The 22531-nt window shown below is 40.9% G+C and overlaps 1 protein-coding gene across 1 annotated transcript; it reads right to left on the minus strand.

The window, feature by feature from the left end:
• Positions 1 to 301: 301 nt before the first annotated feature.
• On the minus strand, positions 302 to 5966 carry SNAI1 (snail family transcriptional repressor 1). The gene is made up of 3 exons (XM_026697493.2): positions 5753 to 5966; positions 4497 to 5018; positions 302 to 1913 (listed from the first exon to the last, which is right to left on the minus strand). The coding sequence occupies exons 1-3, from the start codon at positions 5829 to 5831 to the stop codon at positions 1732 to 1734; spliced, it is 783 nt and encodes a 260-aa protein (XP_026553278.1). The 5' UTR covers positions 5832 to 5966; the 3' UTR covers positions 302 to 1731.
• Between the last annotated feature and the right edge of the window lie 16565 nt (positions 5967 to 22531).

A 22531-nucleotide genomic window follows, 5' to 3' on the forward strand; every position in this document is an offset into this window, starting at 1 on the left:
CTTAAGTGCAATTGTATCTCACAAAATTTGAGTAATCTTTCTTAATCAAGCAGCACATTCCTTCAAAGGCAGTCACTGAGAAGCAGCATAGTAGTTGGGATCTGAGGCAAAAAATGAGCGGGAATTCCCAACACTGCCCCAATGGATCCACCAATACTTTGAAATAAACTTAGCATCCCAATTGAAGCATTTGATCTGTTAGCTGCAAATCACTTTGTAGAGTGTGACTCACACCTGCCAATACCAACAACATGGCAAATGACTAAATGAACATACAGCCAAGAAAGTGCACAAAACCAAATTATAAATTACCCTTTTTATTGAATATCAATAAATTGTATATAATTATATATAAAAAGTATTTTCTTAATTCAGTATAAAATTGTGGCACAAAAATATATAAATACCAGTGTACCTTTGAAATGTAAACATACCCTTTTTTCATCTTTTGTTGTTGAGGATGTGGAAACAATGTACAAAAGAAATGCATTCAGGAGGCACCTGTCAATAACCTTAAGTAGCTCTTTTGGCACACACCTGTCAATGGGGCAGCCTTCCCTGCCCAGGCGGCTATTGAATCGCCTGACAAGTGCCTGCTATTAGTCACAGTTCTTTTGAAAAAAGCAGTTGTTAAAAGAAGTCGTATTAACAGGTGCTTGAGTGCATAGCTGCTCTTGTAAATAGGAGCCTTGCTTTGAATGGCTACCCAGTGCTTTCTGCAGACATAAGTCTTTGAAGCATTACGAATTATCCCTCTGCTGACCCAGAACTAATGAAATACTGTATCCCTGCATAGCTGCACTAAGGAGGGTGCAGACGAGATATGAGGAGGAGCAACTGAGAGTTTCAGATGGTGGGGAGGTGTTAACACTTAGCTTTCTGCCCTTTGTTTAGAGGCATATCAATTCAGGGTCATGGGTTACTGTGAATCTATTATTCTAGTCATCTTTTTAAGGGTAAAAACAAAAAACTGAATGTTCAGGCAAGGTAGGCACGAGACTCGGAATATTCTTCCCATTTGTGAATGCTATTAACTCAGATGGCTTTGAAGAAGCTGGAGAAAAATCTGAGGTGGGGAGGACTCAGGGGCTGTTAGAAAAGAAAGCTGGCATGATTAGTGGCAGTAAACCTTGAAAACCAAATGGGGGGGGCAGAAAGAGGTAATCATTATCCCTATAATCTGCCTACAAGTTCCAGAAGGATGTATCTGATCCCAGCTGAGGAGCAGCTCAACAAAATGTTTTTAGCTACATGTCAATTTTGGGAGAACCTGTTCCCATATTGGTACCCTGCAGAGCGTGGGCTCTAACATACTGAATTCATTCCCTGGCAAAAAAAAAAAAAAAAAATTCCACATTTCTAAAAATTGTGGGGACATTTATCCAACCCATGGGAGAGTACCAGGTTTTAGAAGCTCATTTTAAATTACCATCCCATGTTAGTTTGGCAACCCAGCGTATTTCTGATGAAGCAATGATTACGCATGGGCTTGAATCAAGAAGCATTCTGCCACCGCGAGGGCCAGGGAATGGAATACAAAGGCAAATTAAGTTTGAAAAATTTTCTTGAAGACAAAGAATGAAAGAAGCATTGTGTATGATGCTTTAAGGCCTGAAGCAGCTGGAAACAACCAGGTTTCAATATAAGCTTGTTTTGTGGCAGCTCAGCAGAACTATTTTCCTAGGGACACTAGTTACAATACATGGCTTTGCACGGAGGAGTCCATGGTATTCAACGGGTTCCAATGCAGCCCGTTTCTTCGTGTTTGTGGAGCAAGGACATGCGAGAGAAAGTCCGAGAGCAAGTTTTACACTGGTACTTCTTCACATCTGAATGGGTCTGCAGATGAGCACGGAGATTGGAGCGGTCAGCAAAGGCCCGGCTACAGTGTGTGCAGGAAAATGGCTTTTCCCCTAGAAAGATAAAAGGAGAAAAAGGATCATCAGATGGAATCTTGACAAAACATGTGATAGAAGTCAAAAATCACCCCCCTGATGCTTTGTATCAGGGGTCTCCAACCTTAGCAACTTTAGGCCTGGAGGACTTCAACTCCCAGAATTCCCCAGCCAGCTGGAGAATTCTGGGAGTTGAAGTTCACCAGGCTTAAAGTTGCCACAGTTGCAGAGACCTGCTTCATATCACATTCCCAATCTTTCACTACCAGTAAGAGACATGTTTATGGAAAACCAAGATTTAACCCAGGTTTAAGAAAATCTCTAGAACACAATTCATAGTTTGGAAATAAATTCTGCTGGAATCACCAAATATATAAATGGTTTTGTATTTGCCCAGATTTAAATTAGGCAGATGCTGGATTCCAAATTAAAGGGTTAAAAACCAAATCTCCTTAGGCTCCCTTTTTCAAAGGACAAAGAACAAGGCCTGAATTTTGAGTCTGGATTGTGCTTGTCAAGGGCATCCTTGAAAAGCTATGAAAAGTAGTCAGTTCTTGGGCGGGAGACCACCAAGTAATTCCTATACTAGGTTGTGGGTTAAGTCCCTCCCCCTTCCCAAATTCTTGGCAAAATAATATGTCCAAGTTATCAACAAAATCCACCTGGCATCAGGGAGATTTTATTTTATTCTAATGGAACTTGGATCAAATGAGCATGTAAGAAACTCCAAGATCTTATTTATCTGGAGAATAACATTCTTGGATACCAGAAGTGCTTGTTTTAAGAATACATGTACTGCATTGGTCTATTTTAACAAAGAGCTCATTGCATGGTACAAAATGCCCTCTTCTGCCAATTTAGTGCAGCAAAAGTTGAAACATTAATTGTATCCCCATTCCAAAACTATATCCTTCCCAGGTTTTCCTCCTTGTCTCCTTTCTTTCCTCCCCTCCCTCCCTCCCTCCCTCCCCCCTCTTCAAGCCTCAACCAACTAAAGCAGGGTTGAATTCCTGACCAGGGAAAATTCTTCTGGAGCTCACTTAACAGGCTGCTGGATTTGGAAAGCACAATTAAGTCTTTCTGGCTTCCTTCAGGCAGTCATTTTTAGGACTTTTAAAAGGGTGTGAAATCAGCACTAAGTAACAATTAAAGGATCCTCCCCCCCCCCTCCACCCACCCAACACAAAAGCTGCTTGGGGGGAAATGCATTGTAAATGTGATACTCCTTGGATTAAACACTCAAAAAGCCGCAGCTGTGGAATCTGGTGTTCAGCCTGGGGCGTTACAGTAACAGGTGCAGGAAGGGAAAAGCAAACCCGGCTCCATAAGAGCACCTGCCAAGGCTGCTCTCTGGCGTCCCAAGAACCCTTCCCCGCCATTTCCACGGTCCCATTAGGCAAACAATGCTGGAAGGAAGCATCTCCCACCACCCCTTTTTTTGTGTGTGCTCAGAAGCCAACTTATAACTGCTTGCACCAGGGAAGGCCTCAAGATATTTGAGGGAGCTTTCAGGGGGCTTCCATATAGCAAAAATGAGGAAGTAGGCTATTCTCCCACCCACCCCTGCAAATGTATGGCCCCTGCTTAGCACCTTTTATATACTTAGATAAGAAAGAAGGGTGGGGGGGAGAAAATAGGAAATACCTTGCAGTGTGTTAAAATGCAAATAAAGGCAAGGAAATTAGAGAGAAGGGCTTGGGCACTGGCTGCCCTGCATTAAGACTGCAATGCTCACAAGCCCTTTCAATACAATATCACACCCCCCCCACACACACACACACTTTTGTGTGTTCTTGGAATGACTCAAGGCTGATTCACATAGAGTGCCTGCTGAGCTGGCTTCAGGGCGTCTCTGTCCAAACTAAATAGGCATGATGATATGGCTGTGGAATCACTTCCCCGGGAACACTCCAGAATTTATGTAAACTAACAAAACAATGGAAAAAGGATGGGAACAATAACCAGGTAGCTGCTTTAGGATGGCTCAATTTTCTAATGTTCTTACAGAACATCTAGGACTATCATCTAATCACATGGCCTGCATTCACACATGCTGGAATGATGGCTAATTTTTGGCTCAATGTGTTGGCCTCTGGTTAGAAAGATGGGATAAAAACCAAGTAATAAAGATACTGAAAAAAATGCCACCAGCTTATAAACATAAATCTAGATTTGCTTACAAAGAGATCCTAGGTTTGCAGGATCCCCTTTATCCACGGTTATGTAGACTTAAGCCACATATTAAACTCTAAATTAATTGAATTTTGTTACACACTGTGCTACAATAGGGTTGGCCAGGTTTGGGGTTCTCAGTGTGTTCCTGGAAACACAACCAGTCAATACAAAAAGGGAGTCCAAAATCAATTAAGTCCAGAGGTTCAGCAAGTATTAAGCTCCTAAAAGGTCTTAATTAAGACAGCAATTTCAAACCCACCCACCCCCAGAGAAACACTCTATGGAGACCCTTATCTCCTCTGATAAGCTACGGGCAAGTGTTGACGTGAATTAGGTTACGAGCAAGGTAGAGAGGACTGGGGCTAGAAAAAAGATAAGAGGAAGATAACAAGGACCGGAGACACAACAGAAGAATTAAAGCTTTACCAGTGTGCGTTCTGATGTGGCCTTGCAGGAGCCATGGCCTTGAGAATGCTTTTCCGCAGATCTTGCACACACAGGGCAAGGTATGGCTTCGGATGTGCATCTTGAGAGCCCCCAAGCTCACATATTCCTTTTCGCAATATTTACAGCTGAAAGATTTCCTGGTCTGGGAATCGCAGTGCAACTGTCTGTGTTTGGAAAGGCCAGCAAAAGTTGAGTAGGACTTGCTGCATTGGCTGCAGTGGAACTTCTCGGCTTCCGTGGCAGAGGAGGCTGGGCTGGGTGGGTCAGAGCTGGTCTTGCCATCCTCCTCTTCGCTGGACAAGGAGGTCAGGTCCAGGGGTTTGGAATCAGGGCTGGGTGGAGAATCTGGGCTTTTCTTATACTCCGGTTCCGGGTTGAAGAAGTTAGAGAACAGCCCAGTCTCCCAGACTAAAGGAGGATAGTAAGAGCCAGTGCTCAAGAGGTCTGGTTGAGGAATGACAGACAAGGGACGCTTGTCATACAAAAACGGAGAGACAATCACTGTAAAAAAAAAAAGGGGGGGGGAGACCAAAGGCAATCTGTTAGAAAAAAAATCCTGCAGAACTGGACACAACCCTACCTTCTTATTGAGATCTGTGGCTTCTGGCATGCTCAGGTTCTCTGGGCATATGCAAAGGGCCCGAAATCTGATGGAACAAAATCTTAAGCATCCTTTGGGTTGGAATTAGCCACAGAGGGAGGTCAAAATAGCAAAACCCTACACTTCTTGGAAGGACCGAGAGCTTCACCGGCTTCAGGGCAGGTTTTTAAAGGAGTCCGTGGCAAAGGCTGATGGGGCTTGGGAGTTCTGCATTTCCAAACCGCTGGCTTAGAAAGCATTCCGTTGCAGAGCTCTTCGGAAGGGAGGGCCGCCCAGTTCAAAGGGATTTAGTCCCAATTTACTACTTGTGCGAGCTTGCTCCGCGGTCTCCGGGCGAGCCCGACTGGATGGCACCTAACTCACCTAAAACCAGGATTTACTTCTTCCCTAATTGCTAGTTTACTATCCGCCGCTCCGCGTCTTCCGCAAGGCGACGATCCCACATGTTCCTCCAGCCAAGTTATTAGCGGGAAACTTTCAGCCCGAGCCGCTGCGTTGAATCCGGCACCCACCCACGACAGTCCCTGACGGGCCGTTTTGAGTCGGCCAAAGTCCTCTTCCCCCTCCGCCGCCCCCAAGCACTGCCACAGCCCCCGCCACCCTCCCTTCTCTCTTCCCAAGCGGCAGCGCCTACCCGTTTGGCTTTCCAATTCGCTGTAATTGGGCTTCTTGCTGGCCGAAAAGTGTTTCTTGACGAGGAAGGAGCGAGGCATCTTTCCGGGCGGCGCGGCTCCGATGCAAAGGCTACTGCGGAAAAGACCCCACTGCAGTTGTGCCGCTCGCCGCTGCTGCTTCTCCTTTCCCAAATAAACCCGGATCCTCCCTGCGCCGCTCTTCAGGCCGCCGCGATGCAAGCAATTGGAGCGGCTCAGCCACGAGCTTAATAGGGGCCGGACGGCAGGTGGGCGAGGCCGATCCGCCTCCCCTCCCCCCCGTGTCACTTGGCAGCCAATCGACAAAGGCGGGGAGGGGTCCAGCTGCGAGCCTCTTCCAGCAGGTGCTCCGCAAACAAAACCTATCGGCGAGGCTGAAGGCTCGTCTGAGGGGCCAGACCTCTCCACAAAAGCTTGCCGGGGTGGGGGGGTGAGCCACGCCTGAAGGCCTGGCCACGTATAACCTTCCTTCGGAGCGGGGATAAGAAGACCCCGTCTGTGGGTCGGGTTGCCTCACGGAAAGTGAGGGCACTTTCCTGGCTTTGAAAGGCAGCTCTCTCCTCAGCGGGACGGAAACTCGTCCACCTCACCCCAAAGAGGTTGGGGTGGTGGTGGTGTTAGAATCAGTGTTAAGCGTTGCATCCTCCCAACCCCTCCGCGAGGTCTAGCATTACGTGTCTTAAAAACCATCCCTGTTTGAGCGACTTGAGTTCACGTGTCAATTCCGCGGTTCGCGCTTTCTTTTGGAACGCAGCCCGCTCGGTTCAAGGAGGTTCCCCGATCTAAACACGTGGAGCGCTTGTAACTACTCAACCCGGCGCTTTCCGACTGTGTTGGACTACTAACTCCCCTTATCCCCGCCCTGCCTTGGGCTGCACTGCCTTTCCCGCCCCGACACCCAAACGCTTGCAAGTGTTATGAAAACTAAAAGTACAAGGAATCGACCCCTTCCCACCCCACAAGCCTTCATCCGCTCAAGTCTCCTGGGAGGCACCGTCCCGCGATCGCCAACCTTATTTCGGGAGCCTCCGGAGGGAGCGGGGTGTGTGTGTGTGCCGAAATATGCGTGGCAATCATGGGACCGAAATTGCTACCTTTCCCGACGTGTTTTCGGGGGGAATGGAAGGAGTGGGTCCTGCTCTCCTCCAAGTTAAGAAGAGAGGTGTTTGAAATGCTGGGTCAGCATTTACTTCCAGAGGAGGAGCACCGCGGAGCGAAATCGCCGCCTCGATTCCCTAGAGAGGAGAAGTGACGGCGCGCCACCCGCGATCTCTTTCGAAAGGCGATCCCGCAAGCATGTGCCGTGGTTGCCCGAAGCGGGAACCGCCCGCCGACCGTCTGTCTTCCTGCAGGGAAATCCGCAAACCGTTTATCCTCTCCATGCCTTCCTTCTCCCCCCCCCCCCACACATCCCGGGGCCATAACGGTCTTCCGTGCCATCCCTTGGGAATTGCGGACACGCGGGGTGGGCTTCCATTTCCTGGGCTGCAGGACGAACGAATCCCCGCGAGATTGTTCTCCTCAATCCCGCAGATGCTTTGGGTCGATTCTTGCTTTAAGTACAATAAGGAATCTCAAGGCTGATTATTCAACAGGTGTTGCAGACAGTTGTAAGTTAAGTTAGGGTCTAAATCCAGCCGCAGTAACTAACCCGGCTCCCTTGTTCCAGCTAGGTTCTGGCTTGATGTATATTGGGAAGTCTGACACATGATTCCTCATCAGTGAGGCACAAAATATTGGAAAGTCTGACACATCTGTGGGAAAAACCCCTGAACAAAATGCTTGCCTTTCTCTAGAAAAAGTGCATCTATAATGATTGGTGATTTTGGGGGGGGTTTATTAGTGTCTACTGTTGGTATACAGAAATTAAAGTACACATATAGAAACGATTTAATGGCTTATTATAATAGGCACCCAGGAGCACTGAGTAAAGGAAGCCTTGTTGTTAGAATGTCTTCCTTTGGCTCTCCACAAGGCCTTGAGCGCCCTCTGGGATCCCTTCAGCAAAACTCCCAAATCACTGTCAGAAGTGAAACATTCAGCAGAATTAAAACACTTATATTAAGCCCACCAGGTACCAGAACCTAAGGCAGGACCACAGTCTTACCAGTTTGCTTTGGAACTTCTAGTGACATCAACTGTAACATTCTTCATGTTGGCTAATTTTGCCCTGCCACCATTCCTTTCCTAAATGCAGTATGCAGAAGATTACAGGATTAAAAACTCTGCTAATGGTGTATTTCCTGTTCAGAGTGTTCAAGCTGATACACTGATTTGGATTCTTGATGACCAAATGGTCTTTCCACCTTTAAAATACCATGATCATCCAGGTACTAAAATTGTTTCTGCATCTCCTTTTGTCCCCTGGTATCAGTGAAGATAGTTATTAAAATGACAATGGGGGGTGGAAACTGTTGGTCAGTTTAACAGGTAGAACTAAGGTTATGTTAAATAGCCCAAGTTGCAAACCAAATTCAGTTTGTAAACTGAGATTTCAAACAAGCCAAGATATGCAATGAAATGCAAAGATCTCAAATTATGCTATTGATAAGCACATGAGATAACCTGCTGAGACAAGTGAAATACAGTTTTAGTAGTTGCAGCTTCCCTCTTCTGAGATCTTATGCTATAAAATCTCAGAAGGGGAAAAAGGATTAGACAAATTATTTGAGATTAAGATCACTTAGAAAGGTGTAAATGGCTTGTGCAAATTAAGGGACTGCTATTGTTAACAGAACATAGGTTAATTAGATTATTTTAAATGTAATCAAGTAACAAACTTGTAAATGGATGATGTCCACCTGAGAAGTTGCAATAGCATTACTTACCTTAGAAGGGGAAATGTAGATAAAATTATATCTGAACAAAGGAAAAAGAATCTTTCAAGACATTCATAATTAGTTCCTCTAAGGTATAGTTATACACTATATAGTTCATAATTCTTTGGAAGAAATGTTTTGGACTTAGTCCTATACATGTTTATAAGATAATAAATCCTATTGAATAGACATGGATAAGATTGCATAAAAACACCTATCACAGTCTTTGGTTTAATAATCTCTAAGCATATTTGGATATATCATACTTTCAATATGGGTGATGCATGTTGAGACATTAAAATGATTAAAGTGAGAAGCAGTTTAGTTTAATGGACCTACCTTCCAGCATTATTCACTAAAGCAAAAAAGGAAACTAATAATGATACAAGACCTTTATTAAACTATTCTACATGAAACTAGAAAGGGTTTTGACTTCATCAAAGATATTAATCAGAATCAGTACAAAGCAAAAGAGACTAAAATGAAGTATTGCATCCAAAACTGAAAAATATAAACCTGCATCTTACAATAACTTGGTTCACATGTCACACACTAAGCCATAATGTGACTTACTTAACCTGCTGCATGCAGTACCTGGTTGTGACTTATTAAGTCATGGTTAAGCAAAAGTTTGTCAACAGGGTTTACTCTCAGGCAAGAAAGAAAAAAATGCTTCCTAAACAAAACGTCTACCCTAGGAAAAGAAGTATTTTTTTTCCCAATGGTACGTGCACAGAATTAATATGCTACTAAAATAACTTTGGGGTTTTCACATTAATCAAAGAAATACTAGGGATGATTCAAATGTCAATTAAACCTTATTATTGACACCATCCTGCTCAAAAAGAAAAAGCAAGGAACAATAAAATGAAAGCAAAGCATCTTTAGACCAGTGGCCAAATGGTAGGACTGACCTCACATTTAGGGTTATGAAAGAATGTGGACAAAACTGCTCCTTGATAAATTCTATAGTCCCAAGGCTATGTTTGCAACAATGTGCTAAGTTAACTCCCACCAAAGTAAACACCCATTCAACCTTTCAAAGGCAAAACCTCTGTCCCTTGTGTCCATTGACAGAAGCAAGGGACTCTTTTCAAACAAGAGAGGGCAAGGCAATGTCACCATAGTGGTAACTCCCTATTGTGCTGAAGTGTTCCAAAATGAATACAATTAGGTGTAGTTAAAGGTGGGTTTACATTAGTCAGACAATGGTTGCTGGTCATAAAGTGAGATAGCTATTGACTGAAAGACTTAGGCTGTGTTGATTCACTTAGACTGATTAAACTCAAGTACAAGGAAATTTATGGGAGAGGGGGAGGATTTGGAGAATGAGTTCTAATTTAAGTTGTCAAGGAAGAAAAGTTGTCCAAGCTTCCACTTTCCACATGTTGTTAATGTCAGTTGAATAAGTTCTCCATACAAGACTAATTTGGGGGAGAAGTGAAAAAGGAGCACCCTTGGTTTCATTAAAGGCAATTGCGTAGCTTCAGTGTGTGTGTGTGTGTGTGTGTGTGAAAGAGAGACATAGTCATGAGCAAATAAGCAACTCAGGTGATCTGCTCACCTTGGTCTGGTGATTCAAGAAAATTCTGATCGGGTAGTGATAACTTCATTGTAAAGGGACCTGCTGGAAGATAGGCTGCAGCCACAACCTGATTATGTGCCCTGAATTGCATTACCCACCTGTAATCCAATCAAAGTCATCAAGAAAGAAAAAATAGAATTTCATCACAATGGTGTTAAACTTGCAAAACTATATTTTTCCATTTTGTTTTAGTGGCTTAGATTGGATGCATATTTTGAAAGAGTATTCTCAACACTATAATAAAAATCTGAATGAAAGTGACGGGAAAAATGACGTCAGAAAGTTTGGCATCAGATTCCCTGTAACTGATTCCCATTATTTCAAACCAGGGGTTTAATTTATGGATCATGGTTAAATGTCTTAGAAGACCCCATTTGTACTCATGACTTGTACGTTAGGTTATTTATTAAATGTATATGCTTCCCGTCTTGAAGGTAGAGATGAGACCTTACCTAAACTATGGCTTCCATGTGTCCTCTGAATAAGAAGGGGGTTTAACTATGATTAGAGAATGTTTGGGGTGATGAAAAGGTAGGAAAAAAATAAAATCAAAGTTAATTTTCCTTTGAAGGTAAAAATGGTTAGCAGGAAAAGCTACAAAATGGGGCTGTTCCACCATTCTCAGCACCATTCCATCCTCTTTCTTAGAGGTGGTCAGAGGGGATAAAACAAGCATTGCAGTCAGAAGAGTCTCAACCTTCTCCCTCCATGTGCATGGCTTCAAACTTCAGTTGGTCTCATAGTTTTGTCTCTTTAGATTTTACTTCCCCAAAAGCAATTCATTTCATTGATTAGCAAAGATGGTTGGGATACTGCCCAACGATATCGGTCATTTGCAAACACTTTCTGGACATTTTTCCATGGGGAGCATTCAGGAATAAGAGTCTTATAATTCCCAGCTGAGTATGGATCAGCATAACATGCCAGTGCATCAGTGTTTCTTTTTACAGAGTTGGGGATTTGTACATTCAATGTTTGAACTTGAGAGATGCAGGTTCAAATCCTACTTCAGCTGGGAAGCTATGTAAATTACAGTGAAACTCACTGGGATGTAGTAGCTAGGAGGGAGGGCCGAGACATGAAACACTCAAGGGTAGACTACATTTCCATTGCAAATTCACAAAGTAACTTTAGGTCAATCAAATGTTCCTCTGTGGTTTTGTAAAGCCTTATCTCTTTTAATAAAACGTTAAAAAGGTTACTGTGAACTCCTTCTGAATTGGAATCAATCATTGTCTCTTAGCTGACTTCCTCACAAGGTTCTTAGGGAGAAAAGCTGGAGAAGTTAATATTATGCACTGCCATTTTGAGCTATATGAAATGTATGTTGAAACTGCTGCAAGACAAAGAGGAAATGCAGAAAGGGCACATTTTAATCATAAAGGAAATCAGGCAGCATAATTGCCCACTGCTGTTACTGTACTAAATGTTTCCAAAACACTTTCAAAACACAACAATTGAAAAAAAAACCCTAAGTGCTAGCATGCTACCAAAACTCACAATCATATACTATCCATGGCTTGGCTGACCAGATCCATGAGTGTCACTGAATGTATACATAAAGCATGATTTTTACATTTACAAATATACTAGCCAAAAATATTTACTCATGAGGAATGTGCCTACCTACGTGCATGCAGTGGCGGCTGAAGGAGGTTTTTGTTGGCAGGGTGTCACAATGGCTTTTAATCATGGCCTATAGGATTATTTGGGCTCAGCTGTGACACTTTGATTATGGGAATGTTAAAGGAATGTTTGAGAGAATCCTCCCTCTCAGGCAAACTTTGTGGAAATGTTTACTCAAAAGTAATTCTACTGAAGCCAGATTTCACATAGCTAGGTAATTTAGCTAATTTATGTAGATTTCAGGCCTAAAACAGGCTTTGAGAACTTTTCTAAAGCAAGGATGTCCAATCTTGACAACCTGTGGATTTCAATTCTCAGAATTCCACAGCATGGCTGAAAGCAACAAATTTTAAAGTTGCCAGAGTTGCACATCCCTATTCTAAAGTAATCTTCAGCTTGGCACACATTTTAGTATTACTACTTCAGAATTCCTACATAGCCATTCCACTTAAAAACATTCACTATAATAATTTCCACTGTTGAATAGCTCTTAAAATCAGATTGATTGTTTAAAAAAAAATCTCACTTATATCTATCGTCCCATATCCTGCATTTTCACTGAAATCAGTTCAGGTCTAGAAAGAGTGATATCATACCCACCTTCCGCTTCTCAAACTTTTAAAATCTCTCTTTAGAGGGATTGGATTTAGTCCCCTAATCAGTATTGCTCTGAACCCCTTCCAGTATGTCTCTGAATACATCTACGGTGGAATTCATGGGTCTCTTAGTCGCCTCCCAGAATTAAACAGTAGCATAATTCATTTTAAAACAATTAGTGATGTTTTAGAAATAAGATAAATCTACAGATTAAAGATCTTCAAAAGGTCAATGGGTAAGTAACATCAAAGTCAAATGAGATAGAAGACTCAGCAGACTCCTATCTCATTTGACTTTGCTCACTGATAATTGCCGTAAGATGCCTTGTCAAATTCCTAATGCATTTTCCGTAAATTCATTTGGAAGGGAAGGGAGGAAGCAACAGAATCAGAGGAGCTACCGTGTTTCTCATATAAGGCCGGGTCTTATTTTTTTTTGAGCCCCGAAAAAATGGGTAGGCCGTCTTTTCAGGGGTGACTTAATTCCCCGCCCTTGCATCTTCGGGCGGGCAGGCAGCGACGGCTTGGATGTTGACCTCGGTGTTGGTGGGGCACTTCGTATCGGGGTCAACGCAGGCAGCACCATATCCGGGTGTGCAACAAAAGAACTTCCTAACGGCAAGCCCCCCCACCATTCCCCCCCATTTCACATGTTTTAATATAGGCCTTAATTTGAGGGGAGGGGCTTAATTTCATTTTATGCGTATAAAACATGCTGGGACTTCCTATTGGGGGAGGCCGTATTGTTGGAGAAACAGGATAGAAAACAACTTCCTCACCCAAGCCCTTTGCCCAGAACCTCCAGACCTCATTGGCATGTTTCCTGAACTAATCAGCAGTCAACTATTATTTAACTTTTTACCTGTAGGTACTGTGAACTTTGTAAAGATACCTTATATTTCAACAGAGCTAATTTAAAGACCTGTTGATATCAAGCCTAATGCAGTAGTTATTAAGGCATAGGTTCAAATTACTGGAAAGGATTTCGTGTTTTTTTTAAACAAATTTTATTCAGTTTTTCACATTAAAAACCAAAATCTCTTTAGTGGACAACATATTTCCTGGTCATCACCTTTACATACAAATATGACAGCAATTATACATTCATATATGCATACTTAATTCTATTATTACCTTTTCCATTCCAAATTTTCAGTAAGAGAAACAAACACATTAATTCTAGCCTCTTTCATTAATCTCAATTGAAACATCTTTTTGTTTCATTTCAATTATTTCAAATATAATCCTTTAATATTTATTTTAAAAATAAAGATAAACAATATGTGTTTGCCTAACAACAACAACAATAATAATAATGTTACCAATGTCTTTCCTTGCTTTTAATAGTCTATATTAACTTATTTAGTTGGTTCTTTAGTCTGTCATATTCCCTTTCCATTACACATTCTTTTTATAAATCTCATTCCAGTTTATATCCCTCTCTTTCTTAATATCTTCCTTTCCCCTTTTCTGCTGGGTCTTTCTGCCTTTCCCGACTTCACAGGTATCCCCCCTTTTTAAATATCAACTTTTTAACCTTCCTTCTTTCCCCACTTCTTTGTAGTGTTCTTTGTGTTAATTGTCTATTTAAAATGTCTTCTCCTTGAATCGACTCCTCCTCCTCTGAAGCTCTTTCTTCTTGTTCTTCAATCGCCATTTCCATTTTTTCTAACACAGAGCAAAGTGATTCGCCTCTTTCCTGTAGTAATTCTCTCATATTTTTAAGTTCCATTTTTAATTCCCGAAGAGATATCATCATTACACACTCTCATATTTTATGATTGTTAAAGTCCACAAAAAAACCCAACACTTTTACTTTCCTTCTTTCTTCTTTCAATTTTCTAAAGTTCTCAATTATTCCAGCCCAGGGTCTATACCAAAAACATCAATCAATCTCAGTCTTTCCTTGCTTTTTTCTTTATTCTGGTTCTGCTTTCACTTTCTAAGATTCTTACTTTGTTTCAATATTTCTTTAATGTTATATCCACACAAGTTCATTCAGAAACAGGATGTTTTCCTTTTTGTTTGAGCTCAAGTTTTTGGCAAAAGGTGACATTCTCCATTATACAGTCTTCACCTTTTTCCCCTATTTTTTTATTTAGGGTTTTTTGAACCTCAATATTCCAGCACAGTCGTCTCCAATTTGTAAACTTTATTATTATTATTATTATTATTTGACAATCTTAAGTCCAGCTTTATTTTATGCCTGTTTATTGCCAAAATATTTTAGTCCAATTTAGTTAAATCTTAAGTTCTGGCTTCTTCCTTTCCCGGTTTGAAGCCCCACTTAGCTGTCAAATATATATATATATATATATTTCCTGTCCCTTTGTAATTTTGCCACTCACTTTTCTTTTCTTAAAAATTCCATGTTACCTTAAGCCCGGGGTACTTTTGTTTAGTTTTATTGCCCAGTTGTACCGGTTCAGATGTTATCCACCTCTTTCTTCCCTCCTGCACAAATATTAATCCAGCTGAGTCCTCCTCTTCGGGGGTGGCCATTTTAAACCACCGCTGCAGTCGTCTTCAGGGAGAAAAAGACCAAGACCGGGGGGCGGGGGAGAGATGCAGCTCCCCTCAACCTGGCTTGCAGCTTCCCCTTACTCCGCTGCCTCTCCAAGGCAGCTTCAGCCCCTAATCGTAATGATCGGGGCTCTCCAACAAAAGAGCACAGACCATAGCCACAGAGATCTACGGTCCATCAGCGAGGAGGCTCCGCCTTCTCTCCCTGGAAAGGATTTGGTGAAGAATCTTTAGAATGTTTATGTTTTAAAAAGTTGTTGGAGCAATTACACAACTGAAGGTAGAAGAGTACGGCATCTCTTCAAAAAAATTGCTAGCTAATAGCAAGTGCACTCTTCCTCTACAGTTGTCTGCTTAACTTTATATGGATCCAAGATTAAAGAAATTAACCCATCAATTCTTGCAGTTCTTTGTCTTATGATAGGTAGTACAGATGCTGATCTTAGGAGCACCTGTATTATGAAATAAATCTGTCTTCATCAGAAAATTCTGAATTATAAAGAGAGCGGTGAATATGTATCTCCCCTCTTATGTAACGTTAAAATCAATATATATATATATAGCAAAAGCTAGAAACATGCTGCTTGCAGAAAGCCACTCATTAAGATGAATGATCAGGTTGATTTCTTTCAATGAGATACTGGGTAAATAATGCATCAATGTATATGTGAAAATATATTTAAAGAAAAAATGCAATATTTGAATCATACTCAGTAATGATGCCCCCTCAATATTTATATACATGAAGGTAATCTATTAGAAATCACTGCAAAAATGCTTTAAAAAGGGAGCGCTGATGGTTTTATTTGTAATTTTTTTTTGTCAATGGAACAAAGTCCCTGTTAACTTGAGGCTTTTAAAATGAGACCACAAATGCTTTTTGCATACATAATGGCTCTTCCATATTAATCTCTGTGGACTTTACTAGTTTTCAAATTCAAATCTGATTTGTGAAAACAAAGGCAAACCATAGATTTAAAACCATCTGCTGACTCTGTATTTAGCAAAATACAACATGAAGTACAACGTGGGTTACTATAAAAGAACAAATTGCAGCATCTTCAAAATTGCAAGGTTTATTATAATTTACTGTGGTCTGAATATATGTACCATTCCATTATAGATTACTCATTGTTTTTAAAATAATACATGTTTTGGTGGTAACCTTTCTGAAATTGTAGTTAGCCACTTACCATGTTACAGTTTTGTTCATTTAATATTGTTTTTTCAAACAGGTAAGCAGGAAAGAAGAGACATGTGGTATTCTTTGCCTCAGTGCAAGTTGAAATCTATTTCATGTCAAGCACAAGCTGATCTAATTAAGTAATCTAATTAAATATACATAACCTCTCTTATTTCAGCTTAAGGCTACATCATTTTCAGTTGTCTCCTTTTTTTGTTAGCCTACAGCTATACAAATTAATGCAGGTAACAGGGCTTTGCCAATGTGGACAGGTTTTTTCCTAAACTATACAGGATCATATCAGGTCAGTTTTTGAATGGGAAACTACCAGAAAATCCCAGAGCTGTAAGCTATTTTTTTTTCAAGTTTGAAAAAACAATCCAAAAGAAGACAGTAGCAATCACTTCACTTCTATCTTTGTTGAAATTATATGGATATGATAAAGTCATTAGCAGATGAGCTGAATTTGAGGCCATCTTTAGCTTCAACAAAGTACTGGAAGAATTAGGGTTGGCTCTTTTTAATTAAGCATGGTGTGAGTATCTTACTGTGGCTTAAACTATTGTTAACAAAAACGTAGCTTAGTGTGATGTATAAAGGCAACCAATATCTTGCTTGTTTAGTCTTCACTTTAAACTCTAGGTCATTTAAACTCATGCTGGTTGGGGAATCTGGGAATTGAAGTCCACATATCTTCAAGCTGCTAAGTTTGAGAAACACTGTTCTAGGTAGACTGTTTGCCAGTGATGCCTGTAACCATTCAATCAAAGGCAAACCATAGATTTGGCTGCTGCAACCATTCAATCCATCACAACCCCCTCCCCGCTTTTTTGCATGCAACACATGTAAACTATGGGTCTTCAGTTACACAATCACAACCATAAATCTGAATTTTTTAAAAATTCTCCCTGATGCCCCTGTTTCTTGCCCTTGTAGAAACTGCATACGGTAGAAAAATATTCCAAGGGGATAGTCAGCTTTGACTCTAATTTCTTACTTGTAGGCAAGGGAGAGAGAGGAAAATGAGCAAAAGATGACACAGGAATTCACGAAAGGATACAATTCTGTCCAGCATATGCAGTTTAAAGTGGTACATTTATCTAAGCATCATCTTTTGTTGATAGGATTGCCTATGGCTAAGTTTACTCTTCACATCCTTTCATAAGGATGGGAAAAACATACATTCCAATTCCTGCTTTTTTCCCCCCAGCTCAGGGCTATTCCAAAATGTTTTTTTATGACAGAGGCAAAGTAGTGTTGACCAAGATACCGTCAAACTGAGTTTGCAAAAAAAAAAAAAAGCTATTGGTTTTGGCCCATGGGGGGGGAGTCACCAGGTCCCCTCTACACTTTGAGCAAGCAAACTGCAAATTTATTAAAAGGAACACATTGCTGCTCTTTCCAGTCTCCAAACTCACCTGCCTAACACAGCTGCTTCTTAATGACTAATAGACCTAACTATGCCCATTAACACGTGTCCTTGAACCTACCATGGCCAATTCTTACCTCCAGCTTTATTGCTTGCAAAAATATGATCCTCATTTCAGACTTTAACTTTTCAGAAACTGTACTTCTTGTGTGCTAGTGTTGTGTATTTACCAGTTGCATTTCTTTTCCTCCAGCTTCCACCATGACACTACATATCTCCAGTTCCCTGGGTATTTCCTCCAATAACACTTTTCTATCTATTGCAAGGCAAATAGCATTTTTAAACTCTGTGATTGAACAAAATTCATCTCAGGTAGTTTGGCTGCAGTTTTACCTGCTGTCTAAGTATTAGGAGTTACAAATTGGATGGCAGAAATGACTTTTCTTTTAGAGAAAAAGTGAGTGCAGATTACCCATCTTTTCACCAAGATTTATTCTGCTCTGTTGCCTCAGTCTTTGAAGGGGAACTTTCTCAAAAGATCTTTCTGGCTTTTCCATTCATCAACCTCTTTTCTTGTCCTGCTGCCTAAAGTACATCATGGCCTTCCTTTGCTGAAGATCTTGGCAGCCCAAAGTGGCACCTGCTGAAAGTTCTTGAATTACTTTCAGTTCCAAAACTGAATTACTTTCAGTTCCAAAAAGCTGCTGATTTTTTTTTCTCTTCCAGTATTGGAGAGGAGTCAGATGTTTCATAATATATGCTTTAAGCTCCTGGGAACTTTATTTCCCCTCTTGCTGTGGAACGACCTTTGTTCCTTAAGGGTAGGCCACCCAGTGCAATCCAGATGTTTAGGACTATAATTCTCACAGTTCCTTGCAAATGGCCAAGATAGTTGGGAATGAAGGCAAATAACAAAATATAATTACTAACCAGCAAGATTTGCCAAGCAAGATTTATCCCTCCCATTGAGGTAAAAGAACATGAGTTAGAAGATACATCTCAGTAGTGGTTCTCACATTGTGGAAAATGCTGTCTTCAGAGGCACGTTTAAGTTTCAAGCCCTTCCATACATTCTGGAAGACCCATAAATCCATTTTAGTTCTGTAATCTCACCATTACAGAAATAAAGGGTATTTTAAAAGTGTAGAAGGCCATCTAGCTGTAGTAACGCAGTAGTGCTGAATGTTATAATTATGAGGTCATGTTACATTAAGTTTTTCTTCCTGTGTACCGCCTAAGGTTCTTTTTGGATTGAGGTACTTTTACATATACTGTAAACAAATGACAAAATTGTGAGATTATTCTCTGAGACCTTCTTTTAATTCTCTTTTAACCCTTCAGGATACTCCTATCAAATTCAAGGTGGATTTATTTTCAGTGCAAGGAGTTCTAGCACTCTTATCTGGCAGCTCAAGAGGGTTGAGTTGTCTTATTTGAAACCTTGGTACTGCAGTCTTTCTCAACCTGGTAATGTCTAGATCAGGGGTATCCAATCTTGGCAACTTGTGGACTTTGACTCCCAGGCTGCTGTGTTGAAGTTGACAAGTATTAAACGCTGACAATATTGGACATCCCTGATCTAGATGGTTTTGCTCTATTTCTGTTGCTGGCCATTTTCTTTAAAACATGATGAGCAGCAATCCACTATAACTGAAAAGAACCAAATTACAGAAGACTGATTCTGCATAAGACAGTTACTGATGTTCAGTGGAACTTCTGAGCCATTTTTTTTTTTTTGAAGCTCTACTTCCAAAGATGACACTGCCAAATTTTGGCACTTAACCTCCAAATCATAGGCTATGGATTCAAAGGCTTATTAAATCTGGGGCCTTTCCATTTTTAGCTCTGAACAAGTTGTTCCCCTAAAGGTACTTGGCTCATGATGTGGAGATTCTGGACCTAGCCTTCCTGCTGGAATAGGAGAGCCTTTGCATAATGATGTTATGTGTGCAAATTGTAGCCATTTTTGCCTCAGGAAGCTCTGTGGATAGTCATGCCATCTCATAAATTGCTATATGTGTTTATGACCTTGAATATCATTGAGAAGGTTTAGCTGAAACAGCTTGCGGCTGCCAATGTAGTTTATGGGCACAATGTAATTTGCCCATGTGTCACCATTGCCAAAGGAGTATCCACTTCTGATTGCATCTTTATTTTTCAATTTGTCAAACATGTACAAGATAACAAGTATGGGTATGAACATAAACATAAACAAAAGAAGTAAATACAGATAAATGGGGACAGTAAGATAGGGAAAGTAGGCACGCTAGTGCACTTATGCACACCCCCTTTAAGGACCTCTTAAGAATGGGGTGCGGTCCACGATAGACAGTTTGAGATTGAAGCTGTGAGGGTTTGAGGCTGTAACAACAAGAGTCGGGTAGGGCGCTCCAGGCATTGACCATTCTGTTGCGGAAGTCATATTTTCTGCAATCGAGTTTGAAGTGGTTTACCTTGTGTTTGTATCAATTGTTTGCCCATGTATTATTGTGGTTGAAGCTGAAGAAGTCGTTGACAGGCAAGATGTTATAGCAGACAATTTTGTGAACTAGGCTTAGATCGGACCGCAGGTGGCGCAGTTCGATTGTCCAGGCCCAAAATTTCGAGCCTGGAGGCATAGGGAATTCTCTTGTGAGTGGAGGAGTGGAGTACTTTTCTCGAGAAATACCTCTGAACCCGCTCAATTGTGTTAATGTCCGATATACATTGTGGGTTCCAGGAAGACGAGCTGTTTTCAAGATTTGGTCTGGCAAAAGTTTTGTATGCCCTAGTTAACAATTCAATGTTGCCAGAAAAGCTTTGTAAAATAAGGTTAACAACTCTTAAGGCCTTTTTGGCAATGCTGTTACAGTGAGCTCTGGGGCTTAGATGGTTTGAAATAAGTACTCCTAGGTCCTTGACAAAGTGAGGGTCGTCTACAAGATTGCTTCCTCCTCATTTGTATTTGGTGTTCTTCCCTCCTTTTCTGTTTACCTGGAGATTATAAGCATCTTTGGGATAGGAATCTTCCCACTTGCATTCCATGCCTATTGTAACTATGCGACAGTGTCAGAAATGCTCTGCTTAACTATATACTAGTTAAGTATTGATATCAATTAACTGTCCCAAAGGTGCTTTTTCAAAAGGCAACTGGACTTTGGTTTGAAAAACAAAGTTCAGCTGCCTTTTGAAAAAGCACCTTTTGGAGATTGACTGCAATCTCCGTAGACATTTATTTAACTGTACATATACTGTATATTCTTGCATTTTCAGACTTTCCTTCAATCCCCCAAGCCTTTAAGGAAGCAAGCGCTCTCTCCTGGCTATCTATCAAAGTTCTGAGATACTTCAATGGGATGGATAGAACACAAGCCAACTAGCCCACCTACTGGATGACTCAAACATTTTCCACAGCTGCTTCTTCAACGTTCTGGCCCACCTACTTGTGTCTGACACAGAGGACAGGATAGCCATTAGCTGTTATTTTTCCAAGTACTTACAGTGTTAGGAGGCCAAGAGCAGCAGTAGCCTGAACTAGTTCAAGTTTATTTGAATTCTCCCTTTCTCTCTGGCAGGAAAGTGATATTCTTTCCTTTTGGTATTTACAGTGGACAAAACTCAATAAAAAGAACAGATGTCTGACAGGAGGCAGCAAGAGCAGTCCATTTGTGCAACAAACCTTAGCTAAAACCTGGAAAGTCTGCCCATTTTCAGACAAAGTTTTAAATTTAGCAGCCTTGCCAAATGCTGAAAGCCATAAGAAAGCCTTTTCTCCCTAGGGCAGGAGTGGGAAAACATTTGGACCTGAACCCATTTCTTAAGTCACTCACAAACTGTGACGTCAAGCTTGGGTGAGTAACTGTCATATTTATGGCAATGTATTTTCCTCACTGATGTTTAAATATCGAAGGGGATAAGAGTGCCAAGACTCTGATAAGCTAAGAACCCTTTTTTAAACAGCTGCTCAATCCATTAAGTAGTGAAAAGCTAGAAATTCCAGCCTCATTTCCAGTGATGCCACACTGTCTTGTCATCTTGAGACATTGGCATTGCCAAATAATTTTTTTAAAGATGGCTTTAAAGTGTAAAGATTGCCTGCCTGGGTCCAGCCCAATCATATGAGAACAGTAGTAGAGTGACATATGTTTGGTCTTCTAAAGTAGGAGTTCCTCACACAGCAGGATTATTGCTTGCAGCTCAGTAGTTCCCAAGTATAAAATCTACCTCCTAACCCACTATTTCCATGCATTTATTAGATATATATCCCCTTCAGCAGTAAAACAGCATTCCCTCCTCCAGTCTTTCTCTGTAATAGCTCATGACAAAGGCAAAAGAATAGCAACAGGTCCAAAGTAATCCCAACAGGTGGACTTGAACTTGAATCTTAAGTACCATATCATACTAGATTACTGAAGGTCATTTTTGACTTCTGAACTTATACCAACCTCGGTTGAATACAAACATTTGGTACGGAAACAGAAGAAAAGGAAGAAAATCAAGAAAGGATCATTAAAACATTTATCAGCATGATCCATAATATAGGATTAACTGTGGTAAGCTGTGGTAAGCTGTCTTTTTTGGGACATCTGTTTTATTAAACAAATATTGTTGAACAAACAATGCTAAGACGACAATAACCATGATACACATACCACACACCTGACAACTACAGTTCTAAAGAATTGCAAGAGCGCTCTCTTCTGTCCAGATGTTAGTATTTTTTTAATATGACAATGAAATAAGAGACATGTTCAAAAAATGGCAACTGTACCAAACAGAAGAAAAAAATCTTGGGGTATCTTAATATTTTTATTGTTATGGCATGTGGTTTGGTGGAACAGTATTTATTGCAATGCCATTTTTATATAAATTACACAAATAGGCCTTAAGCTCATGGAATAAATCCAGAGACTGACTTCAATTATTATTGCACTGTCTCCTCTCCCACAAATCCTTTGCACTGGTGCTCTAGAATCCCCCAGATTCAGAACACAAAGGGTGGAGGAGTCGCATATAGCAATGGAATTGACACATCAGCGCTCACCAAATTTCAGTCTGGGCATTTCCTTTTGCTATTCAC

Source organism: Pseudonaja textilis, chromosome 3, assembly GCF_049901715.1.
Source record: "Pseudonaja textilis isolate UNSWEBS1 chromosome 3, rPseTex1.2, whole genome shotgun sequence".
NCBI classification, from domain to species: Eukaryota; Metazoa; Chordata; class Lepidosauria; order Squamata; family Elapidae; genus Pseudonaja; species Pseudonaja textilis.